The sequence below is a fragment of the Suncus etruscus genome, chromosome 9 (genome assembly GCF_024139225.1).
Source record: "Suncus etruscus isolate mSunEtr1 chromosome 9, mSunEtr1.pri.cur, whole genome shotgun sequence".
Lineage (NCBI taxonomy): Eukaryota > Metazoa > Chordata > Mammalia > Eulipotyphla > Soricidae > Suncus > Suncus etruscus.
In genome coordinates, this window is record NC_064856.1 from 61,689,389 (window position 1) to 61,707,451 (window position 18,063).

Here is an 18,063-nt window from a genome sequence, read left to right on the forward strand (position 1 = left end):
AATTTATGTGTTAGGTTAATTAAAATTGCCAAGCATATTATTTTATTTAAACCAGTCTTAAATGTGGCTTAGTTTATTTTTGTTTTTTGTTTTTGGGCCACACCTGGTAGTACTCAGGGGTTATTTCTGGCTTTGTGCTCAGGAATTGCTCTAAGTAGGCTAAGGGAACCTATGGGGTTCTGGGGATCAAACCTTGTGTGCAAGACAAATGCCCTCCCTGTCATGCTATTGCTCCAGCCCCTAAAATTGTTTTTCTGGAAATAAAAATGAGTTGGAGATAATAGAAGCATAAGCAAAAAGAATTATGGCAAAGATAACATGACTTCTACAAGATGCCATCTTATTCAATGGGGATGGCATTTTGAAGTGGAATGTTCGGAATTATTTTATGTGATTTTTAATGTAAAAATTATGTATGTGTTCTATTCAAGTCTGTGACTACAGAAAAGTATTTACTTCAGACACAAAATTTCAGAGGTAGGCCAACCTCTGAAATAAGAGATAGATAATTATCCATCTGACTATTTTTAAAAGTCAAAAAGTGAATGCAAAAATTGGTATTGAAATGGGCCAAATCATAGTACAGTATATACATAGTTAACTTGCCTTGCATAAAGCTGACCTGGGTTAGATCTTTGGCAGCACATATGGTCCCCAAGCCTGCCAGGAGTGATCCCTGGAGTGAGCCAGGAGTTAGCACTTGAGCACTTCTGGGTGTGGCCTAAAAGCCAAATAAGTAAGTAAAAAATTTACAATGAACAGAATACCAAAAATGTAAAGAAAAGTGTACTTTTGAGCCACAGAGAGTATAGTGGGTAGGGCACTTACTTTGCATGTGCTTGATAGTGACTTGATCTCTGGCATATATGCTCCTCCTAGCACCTCCAGAAGTAATTCCTGAGTGAAGAGCCAGGAGCAACTTCTGAGTATCATAGGTGTGCCCTCAATTTTTCTCTACCAGACTTACACATGTACACTAAACCTTGAAGACAAAACTTTGAAAGCTATTTATAAAGTTCAAGTAATATATTCCAAAGAGCTTTGAGCCCATCTGTAAAAAAATATGTTACATACATACACACATATGCATCATCTTTGGGTTGACTTCAAGTCAGCCCCAAAGTTTATGGTGGAAATTCAACAAAACCTTTTTCATGGTAGGTAGATGGAAGTGATAAGAATGGAGACTGGGGGCCGGGAAGGTGGCGCTAGAGGTAAGGTGTCTGCCTTGCAAGCGCTAGCGTAGGATGGACCACGGTTCAATCCCCCGGCGTCCCATATGGTCCCCCCAAGCCAGGGGCGATTTCTGAGCGCATAGCCAGGAGTAACCCCTGAGCGTCAAACGGGTGTGGCCCAAAAACCAAAAAAAAAAAAAAAAGAATGGAGACTGTATTAGAAACAGCCAAAGATATAGTACTTCTTCCATTAAAACCTTCATATCTCTGAGAATTCTTTTCCAGTTTATGACAGTCATTAAAACAAAGTACAGAAATAGCCTGAATGCTGAACCAGACATTATAATACCTATTTCACAAATAATTAAAGATTTGAGGTGGTTTAGGGATGGAATTCAGTGGCAGAGCACATATTTTTCCTTTATGAGTCCTGGGCTCCATCCCTGGCATCAAAAAACAATAATTTTAACACCAATAAAATTATATTTATTATTTTAAATAATACTAATTATATTACTCTAAGAAGTTGTGTATTTTTGAAATGGAAACAAGGATTTATGTACTTAATAAAAATGACTCAATTATTTTAAATATTTCATTATTATTTGGGGTTTGGGGCCGTACTTGCTTAATGCTCAGGGATACTTCTGGTTCTGCACTCAATAATTGCTCCTGGCCACACTTGGGCAGGGGACAATATGTGATGCAGGGGAAGTGCCTTACTGGCTGCTGTGCTGTTGCTCTGGCCCCTTAAATGTTTCATTTTATCTCATTCTTTTATTTAAAAAAAATGCAATGAATAAAATACACAGCAGGATGTCTACCTCAGACCCATAATATACCATCATCATTTTGGTTTTGTTGATAAGGGAGCTCAATCAAAAAACAATTAGTCAAATTTAGAAATAGTACAAAGATCAAGGTGCTTGCCATGCAGGAGGCAGACCCTGAGATTAGATCCTGAGCGGGCACTGCATGATTTCTGAACCCTGAGCCCTCTGTAAGATCCTTTGGTGTAGGACCTTCTCTTACAACCCCCAAACAATAAACAACTTGTTTGGCACACTTATAGGAGTGCTGTGGGTGGTGAGCACAAACAAGGCGGGGTTATTATAGTTATATTCTCTGAGGTTTTAAAAATCACCGTTAACTGTGGAACGAGGACACCCCAACACCCCCAGCAAGTCTTAGCTTTGAGGAGTGGGTAAGGGTCTCGAAAAATAATCCTTGAAGTGCTGCTGAGCACAGATACAACAGCACCATGCTTACAAGACGGAGAAGGAGCAATATGCTCCTTAAAACGTTTACAAAGAGGATGGGGGGGGGGAGGCTGGAGACAGCAGGAAGGTAGGGTGTTTGCCTTGCATGCAGAAGGACGGTGGTTCGAATCCCGGCATCCCACGTGGTCCTTCGAGCCTGCCAGGAGTGATTTCTGAGCAGAGAGCCAGGAATAACCCCTGAGCGCCGCCGGGTGTGCCCCCCAAACCAAAAACAAACAAATAAGAGGATCGGGGGGCTCCAAGTGAGCCCCATTTCCAAGCCATCTCCCTCCCAGACGTGACCCAAACTGGAGTGGGAAGTCCCCTTGCCTATGGGGGTGAGTCTGAGGATGCCAGCTTGCCCCTGTGATGCAGCAAGGCTTGTTTGCAAGTTTTCTTCCCTAGAAGGACTTGGAAGGGGGACCCGGAAAGCCTTGGAGTCGGGGCCCTGAGGAACTGGGGGGGGCGGGGGGGTTGGAAATAACACTCGAAAGGGCCAGGAAGATTCGAAGAGAGGTTGAAAACACTTAAGAGAACCGCATTTCCTAACAGGGCAGGCCTGTGCGTGAGGCCTAGTTGGGCCCTGCTGAGTTAGTGGCAGAGGGCAGAGAGGCCTGGTTCCGTCTCGGCCGGCAGAGGGCGCTCCATTAGGAAGATCCAAAATCCCTTTTCCCTGTAAGCACTCCTTGAGCCTAGCCACTCATTCATCGGCTTCGTCTCGCTGGCCCGGAGAAGCCTTGGGAAACTAACCAGACAGCCAGACAGCCAGCCTGACAGCCAGCCTGACGTCTAGCGCGGAGCCTGGGAGCCCGACGGCCCGAATTCTCGCGAGAGCGCCGCCGCCATTTTTCCATTGATCGCCGCGGGCCGGGGGCGGGGCCGACGGCGGCGGCGACGACGACGACGACGGCGACGGCGCGGAGCCTCGGCGGTGGGTCGGTGTCTGCGCGGCTGGTGTCCGAGGCCCCGAGCGAGGCCTCCGCGGCGGCGGCGGCGGCGGAGAGGAGAGCGGAGCCGAGCAGAGGCGAGGATGCGTGCCGCGGCCTTGCTCTCCTGAGCGATCAGCTCCGCCACCCGCCTCCCTCTCCTCCTGCGGGAGTTGGGGAACGATGGTGCCGGGCGAGGAGAACCAGCTGGTGCCGAAGGAGGTGAGTGCGGGCGGCTAGGCCCGAGTCCTTCCTCCCGGCGGGCCTGCGGAGGGCGGGCGGGCCGCGGTTGGAAGGGGCAGGGCTTCGGGGGGTGGAGTGGGCGCTCGAGCAGTTGGGGGACCCCCTCGTTGGGTTTTGGGGGGCTCGAGGGGGGGAGAACCGAGAGGGAGAGCTCTTGCCTGGCTAGTAAGTGGGACTGGACACAGACAGATCCTGGAGCGGGCTGCAAGGAGATCAGGAGAAGGGGGTTTTCATGGGGGTTCAATTCAGAGCGTGTTGGTGCAAAGCTCAAGCTGGTTTGCAAAATAAAAAAAGGAAAGGGAAAAGACATTTTCAAAATAAAATAGAGAAAGAAAAAAGAAAGAAAGAAAGAAAGAAAGGGAAAATTCCTGCAACTGTTGCTCATGGGGGTGCACTCCGTCCACGGTGACGGTGCTTCTTCTGGGGTAGGAGGGATACTTGAGGTGCCTGTATGTTTTGGGGGGCTTTGAAATGTCTTAAGCAACTTGCTCTCTGTCCGTGGGAGGGTGCACTTAACTGTTGGCACTTCTGGGGAACTCTTGTTCGGTGCTGCTGGTTCTTGTAGGCCTGCCTGCCTGCCTGCTTGCGTGGGGCCTGCTGAGCTCCAGGGATCCTGGCGAGTGTAGGTTTCTTGGTGCCCAGGTGAGGGAAAGCTGTGGGGTGCAAAACATATGGTGATCGGAGATGCTGTCAGCTCTTTTGGAAGGTGTCTGGTGGCTGCTTCCTTTCTTTACAAGCAAATGATAGGAGATACCTGGACTTTCTTAGCTTCCATCCCGCGTCGAAGTAGATGGGATGAATGGCTGAGTTCAGTCTGAGCCAGTGGATTTCAATATATTAATAGTGTCTCTCTCTCTCTGTGGCCTTCTTTATAAATATCTCCAGTTTATTCAAACATGTATTTTTAACCAGTTGGTCACCAGGCTTATGCTTTGGATTATTTTTTTATTTGTCATATACCTTAAATAGAGGGACTAGTCTGCAAGACTAGACATTCTTTCTAGGATTATTATGTGGTGTTCTGGATGTTTCTGAGTGGTTCGATAACAACTTTTTTTTTTCTTTTTTAGTTGCTTTGTAGCAATTTGTTGCTATTTAGGCAAGCTGTAGACCCTGCAGTAAGAGTATATGATAAAAAATCTTTTTCAGTTTTATCAGATGGGAGTTGTTTCGTAGGGATCACTTTTAAAACCTCTTTATCATGTGTCAGTATTTTATCAAGCCATGGCTAACTTTGTGCAAAGCTGATAAACAAATTCATCAGAATTTTTTTTTTGCCTTGGGAGCTGTCTACTTCAAGGAAGCAACAATAGATAGTACTGCCTTCTTTCCTTCAGCTGATTGCTTTTCGCAAGGATGTTATGTGATAGCTCCTATAAGATCCAGAATTATGTTAAGAGTTACTTAGTGCTGTTTAGATAAAGAAAAATTACTTACTTTTTTGGGCCATTAGAAAGTAGCAAGTAGGAAAAGTAGGTGGAATTTTCTTTTAATAAAACTCAATTATTAGGGATGGAGAGGTAGTATAGTGCTCATAAATGACCCAGGTTTGCTTCCTGGCACCCCATATCAGCCCATGAGCCCTACCTAGAGTAATTTTTTAGTGCAGATCCATGAATAATACCAGAGTGGATACGACCCCCAACAAATGAAAAATAAAACAAATATTATACATGTACTTTTAGTAATTTCATAGAAAGCTTGATATAGGCATGTTATTTTGTAAGAATGTGTTGTGTGAAAACTTATGCTGCAGTATTGTTTTTCTCTTTTGGGTTTTAGTGATCTAAAACTTCTTAAAGTAAATTACCTGGGACTTCAAGCCCATCAAACTTTATTTTCACTACTTTATTCTTGATTGCCTAGACTCGGTGTCAGGATTTTTTCCTAGGCTTCTTACATTTCTGGAGGCTGCAGAATGTTCTCAAAACTTAGGACTGTTTCTTGAAATACTTGACTCCTGAGTTTATTATTTAGCTAACGAGCTTGTTGCTTCATATTTGATGGTCATAGTTCTCTTGAATTATTCTTTTTCTTGAAATTTTTTTGCACTTGGAACTTAAAATTTTTTCTTCATTTAATCAGGGGTCTCAAACTCAATTTACCTGGGGGCCGCAGGAGGCAAAGTCAGGGTGATCCTTGAGTGCAAAGTCAGTAGTAAGCCTTGGACATTGGGGGGTGTGACCCAAACAACTAAAACAAAACAAAAGAAAAAAGATTCCTCTAGGGCAGGGCCACAAAATGTTGTACGGAGGGCTGCGAGTTTGAGACCCCTGATTTAATTCATCTCTGGTCCCCTCCCATCACACCTGTTCACTGCTTGCCTAGTGCCTTTCTCTTCTGCTCCTAATTATCACCTTTGACTAGCCTTTTTATGTTGTAGTAAATAAGTTCATGTAATTTACTATAGTAAAACTGAGGGGATAGTAGAGTGGTTATTTAGTAACTTAGAACCCTTTATTTGACAGATGAAGTTAGGGCTAGAAGATTGAAAGTGACTTGTTTTTTATTTTTTGGGTCATACTTGACTGACTGCTCAGGGCTCCTGTATGTGTGTTCAGGGATCATTCCTGATGATGCTCATCAGACCACAGGTACTGGGGATTGCCCAGGGTTAACTGTGTGCAAGGCAAACAACTTATCCCCTATAATATCTTTCTGGTTCCAAAAGTGACTTGTTTTTAATGTCACATAGGAGTAAATGACAGAGTTAGGATTATAACTGACACCCCCTGTTGCTCTTCTTTGGCTATACATATGTTATAGATCCCTTCATTTAACATAAAGAATCTGTAGGAATAGTTTGTAAGCACATTTGCTATGTGAAAGTAAATTGCACGATTAAAAATATGGAGGCCTTTTTAGTTTGTTTTTAGCACCATTATATAGAGTCTTTGATCTCTTATTACATATAGATCTTGGTTAAAGTGTACATTTATGTATATGCTGTCACTGAATGAATTCCAGTGACTGAAACTCAAAATATAACTTAAAGCAATGGTTTGCAACCACTGTTTTACAGAAAGTTTTGCAATTTCCTGCTGTTTTGTGAAAAAGGTATTGTTGATTAACAGTGTTTTTTAGCTATCATTTTGTGTACTGATGCTGGACTGCAGGTGTAAAAATGTTGAAAACCACAGCCATAGAAGGCTACTGAATAAGGCAGCTTAATGAGGATAAGAAGTTAGCAAATTATGGCCCATGGGTCAAATCCACCCTGCAGCTTGTTTTTACATGGTCCACAAATTAAGAATGATTTTCAAGGACTGGAGCGATAACACACCGGTAGGGCATTTGCCTTGTATACTGTGGACCTAGAATGAACCCGGGTTCTATTCCTGGCATCCCATATTGTCTCTGAGCCTGCCAGGAAAGATTTCTGATTGCAGAGCCAGGAGTAAACTCTGAGCGCTGCTGGTTGTGTCTCCAAAACAAAACAAAAAAAAAAACCCAAAAAGAATGAATTTTCAGTGCATGTGTGTTGCCTTTGTACATGGTGTCCAAGCACGTCTTAACATGCATCTCCACTCTTGAGGTGTGTGGACTTTTATGCTGGGTTGTATACTGGGTTTTCTTCATTTATGGAGAGGCATGTGCCAAAGCATGGCTCTTTATCCCTCCCCTCCCCTCCCCTCCACCATCCCCTCTTCTTTCCTCTTCCTTCTCTCTCTCTGCTCTCTCTCTCTCTCTCTCTCTCTCTCTCTCTCTCTCTCTCTCTCTCTCTCTCTCTCCCTCTCCCCCCCATCCCAGTACTTCCAAATAAGACCCATTTTATTACTTTAAAAAAATAAAGAGAATTATTTTCACATTTTCAGGTTGTTGAAATAAAAAAAAAATACCATTTTGTGACACGTGAAAATATTTGAAATTCAAATTTAAGTATTTATAAAGTCTTACTGGAAGCCAGCCATGCACATTTAATTACTATTGTCTATGGCTGAGTTGAGTAGTTGCTACAGACCAGTATGCAAGATAAATTTGAAACTGCTTAGTTTGGTATTCAAGGCCTAATACAGTTGATTCTGGCCACAACCTGCCTCTCAGCTTATCTCTTCTCTCATGAAACAAGTTTTTAAGGCAGCCAAACAGGTTTCTCTCTGACTTGCTTTCTCTTCAATATGTGTTGTCTCCTCTTTCCTACTTTTCTGTACCCAGTTTAGAATCTTCATACACATTTTTTCCATAAGAATTTCATTTATTTAAAGAGAATTTTTTTCTGACCATTTTAGCCATGGAAATTTCTTCTCCTTCAAGGATCTTTGTATGTAAATAGAATAACTAACATATTATTTAAGTTCCTTGTTAGCTGCTGAGATTATTTTATTTGCTTTCATTGCTTTTTAGTTGTATTAGGGAATGGGGCTGTATCCTTCCTGGAACAGATATTCAGTAGTATTTGTTGATGCCATAGTAGGATTGTAAAATAAACTTAAGAATTCTAACAAGTTATTCATTGCTTGGATATTTTCCACATAGTGTCATTGGTAGCCTACCTTCATGATTTACCTCCAAAAAGATTTTGGAACAGATATGTCATTTTAAGTTTTATAGTTGAGTGAAGTTGAACTCTGCAGCTGCTCTCTGCACTATGCCACCAGATGTAGACTGGAACTGCCATCTTTTGGTAGTTGATTCTGTACTATGATAAAATTGTAATCATTTTACATAGAGTAACATATTTTCTTCTTTTCTAGCTTTTTATCTTTTTAGTGGGGGAGTAGGATATGATGTTACTTTCCTGTGGCATTTGTGGGATACTTTGTTAGCTTCTGGCTTGCTAAGGGGACCATATCAACTGTATTGGCTACATGCAAGGCAAGTGCCTTAACAGTTGTGCTCTCTCTCTGGCTCAGAATAATGTTTTTTGTTTGTTTTGTTTTGTTTTGTTTTGTTATTAAAGATGGGGAAAACCAACAGAAGATCTACCATCGCAGTTTGTTCTACAGTCTCCAAATCCTTAACTCTTTAACTTCTTTTTTTTTATTTGCTCTTTTAAATGGTTATACAGAGGAGAGTAAAGATGTGGTAGGACTACTGTAATTACCAACAAGAATTTTGACTTCACTTTTGAATGTGTTTTTCCTTTTTATTATTATTTTTTATTTTTATTTTTACTTTTGGGATTTTGGGTCAGACCTGACAGTGATCAGTGATTACTCCTGGTGCCATATGGAGTGCCAGAGATCCATCTTGGTTTTGCTGCAGCATGAGGCAAGTGCCCTAATTAATTACTCTGGTCCCCCTGTAAGTCTTTAAAGTATTGTATATTGTCATAGATAACAAATCTTTCAAAATCATTGAGATTTTTGTTGCTTAACTGTTTTGTTTTATTTATTTATGTTTTGGTTTTTGGGTCACACCTGGTGGCGCTCAGGGGTTACTCCGGGCTCTGTGCTCAGAAATCGCTCCTGGCAGGCATGGGGGTTCATATGGTATGCTGGGATTCGAACCACCATCCATCCTGGATCACCTGTGTGCAAGGCAAATGCCTACCGCTGTGCTATCTCTTCAGCCCGAATTTTTTAGTTTTATTTTTTAATTATTCCATTTAGGCACTGTGATTTACAAAGTTTTTCTAACAGTTCCAGGCATTTACTGCTCAAGCTTTAAACTCATTACCTTTGTCAGCAACCTTCTCCCATAACCCAGGATTCACTCCCTTCCCCCACTCAGTAAATTCATTACAATTTTTTTTATTATAATTTGGTCACATGTTTACAATAATGTTGACTTTTACAGTTTTTATTTACAGTTACCTCACCTCTAAAGCACTGAAATGTCTGTCCTTCAACTCATACCCTGTGTTATCACCAGTCCAGCTTCTTATCTCCCACTACTTCTCTTTCTTGGCATCTCATTTCTGTAATCCAGAAGCAAGGGTTTGTCAAAGGTTTGCAGTAGAAGGTATCATTTGATACTTTTTATTCCCTTCTCATCCCTCAGTATACCATAGGTAAGTGAGAACATCTGATATTTGTCTTCCCTCTTGACTTAACTTCACTTAATGTGATATCCTTCAGTTTCTTCCAAGTTTCAGTGAACTGCATTTCTTCTTTTCTTATGACTGTATAATATTCTATTATGTATATATTCCATAGGTGCTTTATCCATTTGTCTGTTGCTGGACATTACAGTTGTTTCCATATTCTGACCACTGTACTGTTTTTCCATCAACAAATGTGTGTATATATCATTTTGAATTAATGCTTTGGAGGTTGATACCAAGAAATGAAATTACTTGGTCACATGGAATCTCTATTCTTAGTTGTTTGAGAAATCACATTGTCTTCCATAGGGATTAAACCAGACAGCATTCCCACTGGCAGTGAAAGAGATTTCTCTTTTTACCACACATCCTTACTAGCACTGGTGTTTCCCATGTCCTTGCTATGTACTACTTTTTGCTGGTGTGAGATGAGATCTGATTGCCATTTTGCTTAGGATTTTTCTGAGAATAAGTGACATTTTTGCTCAGTTCTTTATAAATAAAGGATTTGTGACATTAATATTTAAAGAGCACCCACTATGCAGATTACTGTAACCAATAGGGAAAATTTAGAAGTATAAAATCCTATTTTTTCAATTACTTTATGCTACACTTAAATCTAAAGGGCATCTTCGTTATGCTTTAAAATTATATATTTAGGGGCTAGAGAGATGATACAGTGGATAAGGTATTTGTCACACATAGAGCTGACCCAGGTTCGATCCCCAGTACTGTATATGGTTCCTGGAGCCAACCCGGAGTAAGCCCTGAGCACAATAGGGTGTGACCCTAAAACAAGATAAAATATAATGTATGACAATGATGACAAATGTATGACAAAAACAAAACAACACAAAACAATATGTGTCCAAAGTCAACATAAATGTAGAAAAGATGAAAAAAAGGAAAAAAGAAAAACTTCTCATGACCTTTTCTTCTATTCATTTTTATTACAAAAACAATTGTATTGAACTTATGATGATAGTAATAGCCAATATTTATTCAGCATTTATTATAAGTTCTATACTGTTGTTTGTGCTTTGTGATCATTATTTGATTTTTAGTGGCTCTACAACTATATAAAAGTTGTTGGTAATCACAGCTCCCAAAACATTAAAAAGTATACTTTTAAGGGGCCAAAGTTATAGCACAGCGCTAGGGCATTTGCCCTGCACTCAGCTGACCCAGGACGGACCTCGGTTCGATCCCTGCTGTCCCAAATGGTCCCCCAAGCCAGGAGCAATTTCTGAGTACATAACCAGGAGTAATCCCTGTGAGTCAGCAGGTTTGGCCCAAAAACCAAAAAAAAAAAAGCTTTTAAAATGAGTCGTTTGGCTTTGAATTAAAAATAGGTTTTATTTAAGGTACTGAGGAAGGGGAGGGAGAGAATAAGAGAAAAAGTAACAAGAGTAAACCTCTAGAGAAGAGAACCCTGGCTTCTCTAAAGGCTGAGAGAGCTCCAGAGAGAGCCCAGGCACACATCCCACAGTGAAAATATGAAAGCATGAAAGTACATATCTCAGAAGGGAAGATACAGGTGACATGTATCTGGGCACCATGTACCCAGGCAACACATGTGCCTGTTTTTTTGTTTTTGTTTTTTGTTGTCCTTTCTTTGTTTTTATTTTCAATACAATTTATCAGTATTTATTATGGAACTTACTTGTTAAATGTTCTTTTTACTTCTTTTTTTTTTCCCCTGCCATGTGCATTTCTCCACATGGCTTCTATGCTAAGCTTTTTATTTTTATTTTTATTTTATTTTATTTTATTTTATTTTATTTTATTTTATTTTATTTTATTTTATGTTTTGGGTCACACCCGGCAGTACTCAGGAGTTACTCCTGGCTGTACACTCAGAAATCGCTCCTGGCAGGCTCGGGGAACCATATGGGATGCCAGAATTCGAACTACTGTCCTTTTGCATGCAAGGCAAACATCCTACCTTCATACTACATGCTATCTCTCCAGGCCTCAAATGTTCTTTTTACTTCTAACTAAATCTTTAAATCTTTAAAATGTGCTAAGGTGATCATTTTTTATTTGCATAGTATTTTCCCTTAAATTTGGGGTGTTGGGACAGAGTGGGTAAGGTGTTTGCCTTGCACTAGCTGACCTGGTTTTGATCCCTGGCATTCTGTGTTGTTCCTCGAGCCTGCCAGGAGTAATTTCTGAGCACAGAGCCAGGAGTAACTCCTCTGTGCCACCTGGTGTAGCCCCTTGCCCCCAAATTTACAGCATTGATTTTTCTTTACAAGTAGGAAATATTTATGTTAAGTAATACAGTAGTCTACAAAAATTAATGTTTCATTAAAATCATTAGTACATGTACTATCAAAAATGAATAAAGTAAAAAATCTGAAAGCATTGTATATGATTTCAGTATATGATTCTGCTATAGAAAATGAACCATATAAGAACAATATCCATAGAAATATTAGATGTGTGACACTAAAATTTTAGTTATTGTTTAGGGATATCTGAATTATTGCAGTATTAGAATTAATTTTTTTAACTTTAGTGATGAGCACTTATTTAAGAAATTTAGATGGTTTAGATTGTAGGTTGTTTCTTTTTGGTTTTTGGGTCATACCCAGTGTGTTAATGGGCTTAATCCTGGCTCTCTATGCTCAGGGATCACTCCTGGTGGGATATGGGAATCTTATGTTCCCATTATGGGGACTGAACTGGTAAAAATCCTGGTAAGAGCTATTTCATTTCCTTAAAATTGATCACAAATTATGTGGGGGATTGAAATTTCACCTTATGGCTATGGAACTACTTAGTAGATCTCGTGTGTGTGTGTGTGTGTGTGTGTGGTTTGGGACACACCCAGTCATGCTCAGGGGACTTACTCCTGGCACTGTGCTAATAGATCTCGTGTGTGTGTGTGTGTGTGTGTGTGTGTGTGTGTGTGTGTGTGTGTGTGTGTGTGTGTGTGTGTGTGTGTTGTTCGGGACACACCCAGTCATGCTCAGGGGACTTACTCCTGGCACTGTGCTTTACTATCAGTAAAATATCAGAGACTACTGGGGCCAGAGCAGTGGCATAGCAGTAGGGCGTTTGCCTTGCAAGCGGCTGACCTAGGATGGACCTTGATTCGATCCTCAGGCATCCCATATGGTCCCCCAAGCCAGGAGCGATTTCTGAGCACAAAGCCAGGAGTAACCCCTGAGAGTCACCGGGTGTGGCCCAAAATCAAAAACAAAAAAATTAAAAAAAATATGAGAGAATACATTTTGTGAAGAGAAAATAAGTCAGTAAGAAAACAGAGTTGGGATAAGATATATGTGAGGCCCATGGTTTGTTCCATAACAATACAAAAAAAAAACAGCAAAAAATAAAAACAGAAATAAATTTTTAGAAGCTGAAAAGAAGAACAAATGGTGATGGCCATTACATAGGAGAATTTGAATTCTGGATTACTCTAGAATAAAGTAAAAAACATTTAGCTTATGGCACATGCACCACAGTTGTAATTCCTGAGTGCTGAACCAGGAGTAATCCCTGAGAATCACTGGGTATGGCTTCCTAACATAAATAAATAATAAATAAATGATAAAAAATATTTAATATATAAACATGATCTAAAGAGTACAAAATATATGCAGGGCTTTACAATATAAATAAGTAAATAAGTAAAGATAAGGAAACAATTTCCCCATTTTTGGTGTCAGAAATCAAAGAGACATAAATGCTATACTGTAATGTAGGCATTTTACCACTGAACTTCAACAATCATGTTAACAACTCTTCTTCACAAAAGTCATAATTAATAAGTGCAGATTTATTTTTATGGGAATATCACAAAAATACAACTGTGAAAAGACTCATAGGTAATAAAATTAGACAAATGTAAGCAAAAACAATATTTGCATATTCTCAAAGTTATACTTGAGTTATACTTGAATATGGCCAGGCAAAGTGCTCATTAAATAAAAATTCAAACTTCAATTAATAAATATTTTTTAAAAGTTAAATAAGAAGGCCAGAGAGATTGCATAGCAGTAAGGTCTGCCTTGAATGCAGAAGGTCAATGGTTCAAATCCCGGCATCCGATATGGTCCCCCAAGCCTGCCAGGAGCGATTTCTGAATGTAGAGCCAGGAGTAACCCCTGAGCACTGCTGGGTATGAACCCCTCCCCCCCCCCAAAAAAAGTTAAATAAATAAAAACTTAAGTAGACCAAAAATTTCAATCTACAAGTCAAGTGGCAAGGACTTAAGACATAACTATGTAAATTACAATCAAAAGTTGAAGCCAGGAACCTTAGAGATAGCATGGAGGTAGGGTGTTTGCCTTGTATGCAGAGGATGGTGGTTCAAATCCTGGCATCACATATGCCCCGAGCCTGCCAGGAGCGATTTCTGAGCATAGAGCCAGGAGGAACACCTGAGTGCTGCCGGCTGTGATCCAAAAAAATCAAAGAAACAAAAGTTGAATCCATAGAAGTATTTTATATTATTCTGTGGAAAACATAAAGAGAATAAAAAGAAAACAAAAACATAGAGCTGAATAAATAGTACAGTGGGTACACGTTTACTATGTATTAGTCTAGTCTGGGTTCATACCTCAAATCCATATGATCCCCAGAGTCCTGCCAAATGAAATGAACAGACACTTTGACAAAGAAGAAATACAAATGGCCAAAAGACACATGAAAAAATGCTCCACATCACTAATCATCAGGGAGATGCAAATCAAAACAACTATGAGGTACCACCTCACACCACAGAGATTGGCACACATCACAAAGAATGAGATCAAGCAGTGTTGGCGGGGATGTGGAGAGAAAGGAACTCTTATCCACTGCTGGTGGGAATGCGTCTAGTTCAACCTTTATGGAAAGCGATACGGAGATTCCTCCAAAAACTAGAAATCTAGCTCCCATACGATCCAGCTATACCACTCCTAGGAATATACCCTAGGAACACAAAAATACAATACAAAAATCCCTTTCTTACACCTCTATTCATTGCAGCACTATTTACCATAGCAAGACTCTGGAAACAGCCAAGATACCCTTGAACAGACGAATGGCTAAAGAAACTGTGGTACATATACACAGTGGAATATTATGCAGCTGTCAGAAGAGATGAAGTTATGACATTTTCCTATGCACAGATGTACATGGAATCTATTATGCTGAGTGAAATAAGTCAGAAAACGCAGAATGGTCTCACTCATGGGTTTAAGAAAAATGAGAGACATTCTTGCAATAATAATTTTCAGACACAAAAGAAGGGCTAGAAGTTACAGCTCACCTCATGAAGCTCACCACAAACAGGGATGATTTTAGTTAGAGAAATAACTACATTTTGAACTATCCTAATAATGGGAATGTATGAGGGTTATAGAAAGCCTGTCTAGAGTACAGGCGGGGGTTGGGTGGGGAGGAGGGAGATTTGGGACATTGGTGATGGGAATGTTGCACTGGTGAAGGGGGGTATTCTTTACATGACTGAAACCCAAACACAATCATGTATGTAATCAAGGTGTTTAAATAAAATATATATTAAAAAAATTACTCCCTGTATTGATATTTACAGATGTGTTATAAGCTTTGATGTGTCTCTTCTGCCTCCCTTCTCTTAGTAAATAGTAGTATTTAAAAAACCATTCATGTTTTGTTTGTTTTTATTTGTGTGTGTGTGTGTGGGGGGGTGTGTGTTGATAAATCTGTCTCTGCTTAAAGGGTATGCCTGGCAGTGCTTGGGGGGAACTGTATATATGGGGCTGGGATTTTAATCAGGGTCATTACCTTAATCATAGTGCCTTTGCCTTTGTGCTATCTCTCTGGCATTATCATCATGATTTTAGAGAATTTTAAATGCTTTTTTGTTTGTTTATTTGTTTTTGAGTCACAAATAGTGGCGCTCAGGGGTTACTTCTGGCGCTGTGCTCAGAAATTGCTTTTTGCAGACTCGGGGGACCATATGGGATGCTGGGAATCGAACTGGGGTCTGTCCAGGTTTAGCCATGTGCAAGGCAAACTCTACCACTGTGCTATCACTTTTGGTCCAAGAATTTTAAATGTTTGTTTGATTTTTTTTTTTATGAAAACTACTATGCAAGTTCATTTTAAAATTTTTTTATAGGATTCTTAACCTCATTTTTATTTCCCCTTTTTTTTGTAATTTGTCACAAACATTTTCTTTTGGTTGACTAATTTTTTGCTGAAATTCAGGGGAAGATTATGACACTTCTAGAACTGAAGTACCATGGAAACCCAAGTTGTAAGAAATGATTGAATCAAACATGGGTTAATAAAACACAGCATTCAAACATTTAAACACTTATTTTAAATTAAGGTTCCAAAAGACATCTACTTTAATTTTCTTTAATTTTTTAATTATTTTTTATTGTTTTAATATCTTTATTTAAGCACCATGATTACAAACATGTTTGTGGGTAGATTTTAGTTACAAAAAAGAATACCCCCCCCTTCATCAATGCAACATTCCTACCACCAATGCCCTCCATTTCCCTCCTCACCCACCCCTTGCCTGTATTCCAGACAGGCATTCTATTTCTCTCCTTACCATTGCCATGATAGTTGTCAGTGTAGTTATTTGTCTAACTGGACTCACCACTGTGGTAAGCTTTATATCATGGGCTGGTTCTTCCAGCCCTCATCTCTATTGCCAAGAGACATCTAATTTTAAAACTGATTCATTGGTATTAAATACCACCTTCAACTAAGGCAACATGTTTATGTTTCATGATAAGTAGGGATATAGTCTTTTATGAGGTCTACTAGTAAATTTTAAAGTGATAAAGCCAGGCACTGCTGGCTTAAGATATAATTTTATGCAAACATTTTTCTGGATCAAGTCTTTGGCTAAATGATTGTGATTGGCAAACATGTGTGATCTTTCATACATGTTTGTATTGATGAGCAATATATACATTTATACACATATATGAGTATTTATACACATGTGTGCGTATATATGATGTTTGTGTTTTTGGCCATACCTAGTGATGATCAGGATTTACTACTGGCTTTGTGCTCAGAGCTCACTCCAGGTGGTGCTCAGGGCACCATTTAGGGTGCTGTGTTGGCTGCTTGCAAGAGAAGCATCCTCCTACCCTCTTCTGTCACTTTGGCCTCCACATATCAAGATTATTAAAAATCATATAGTTTTCTTTGTTTTGAATTTCAGGCCACACCTGTTGACAGTGCTCAGGGGTTACTCCTGGCTATGTGTTCAGAAATAGCTCCTGGCTTGGGGGACCAAATGGGATGCTGGGGGATCGAACCAAGGTTCGTCTTGGATCAGCCACATGCAAGGCAAACACCCTACAGCTGCGCCATCGCAGCTGTAAAAATCATATAATTTTCTTAATTTTTTCTTGTTGATATATTGGTGAAAATGTGTTGTATAAGTGAGCAGATTGTCACTTGATAATTTATTTGTGTTGTGAAACACTAATTTTCTCTTTTAATGACACTAATATAAACTGTGTGTTTATAGTAATCTTGTGAACATTTTCATTCATATAAAATGACTACAACCCACTTCTTAATGAAAATTACTGAGATATGTCTTGAATTATGTTTTTAGTTTAAAACATTCTGAAATCCTATCCAACTACCTATATCCATTCTCTCTTGAAGCTTCTTACTAGAAATTTTTTTTAAAGAGACATTTCTGGGCCAGGCATGTGGCTCAGAGATGAAAGTGCATCCCTTGCATTTTCAGTCCTTGGTACTGCAAAACAAATGAACAAACAACAAAACAAAACAAGAACAACCCCTCCAAAAATCCCTTCTCTGTTCATCTTCAGTCTGGTTGTATTTTTTTTTTTTAATTCTAAAAGTTGTTAATTGCATTAATATCATTATTAGAAGGTCTTTAAAGTCAGGTCACTAAATTGGTATCTGGGTTAAAACATTAGTTTTGTAACTTTGGGTAGATAACCTAATTTCTCAATACCAGTTTTGGTTTTTTGGGACAGCATATGGATTATCTGGGTTCACTGTATTCAAGGCAAATAACCTGCCTGCTATACTGTTGCTCTGGCCCTTACACCATTGTTAAGTGAGGATGTTGGTGTCTACCTCCTAGATTAAGAGTATAAGGAACATTAAATGAGTGAATTTTAAATGAGCTAACATACATGTTAGCTGTTACTGTTACTATCCTTATTACTATTACTACCTACATCTTATATATCCCTGGGTACCATTGCAGAGCACTGTTCAGTTTTGTCCAGTACATGGTTTCTGATTAAATGAAAATTAAGCAAATTATAGTTATTAAATTTGCTAGTGATTTGAAATATACTTTGTTAGCATCTAAGTATGCATAGCATAAGTCTTAAGTGTTATGAGACTGGCAAATTCTTCTATGTCATAAAAAAGACCTGTTAATTATTGCTTTACTGGAGAATTGTATTTTGGAACAAAGTTACAGGTATTAATAAAAAGGCTTTAAGTTTATTGGAGTTCTTGGAGCAATAACTGCGTAT

At 39.5% G+C, this 18,063-nt stretch overlaps 1 protein-coding gene across 3 annotated transcripts in view; it reads left to right on the plus strand.

Moving 5' to 3' along the window:
* Nucleotides 1-3,533: 3,533 nt before the first annotated feature.
* The window catches only part of USP47 (ubiquitin specific peptidase 47), a 127,920-nt gene continuing 113,390 nt past the window's right edge, over nucleotides 3,534-18,063 (plus strand). For all 3 annotated transcript variants that reach the window (XM_049780983.1, XM_049780984.1, XM_049780985.1), the window contains exon 1: nucleotides 3,534-3,582. In XM_049780983.1, coding sequence (XP_049636940.1) covers nucleotides 3,544-3,582 — 39 coding nt within the window. In that variant the 5' untranslated portion in view covers nucleotides 3,534-3,543. The remainder of the gene's footprint in view (nucleotides 3,583-18,063) is intronic.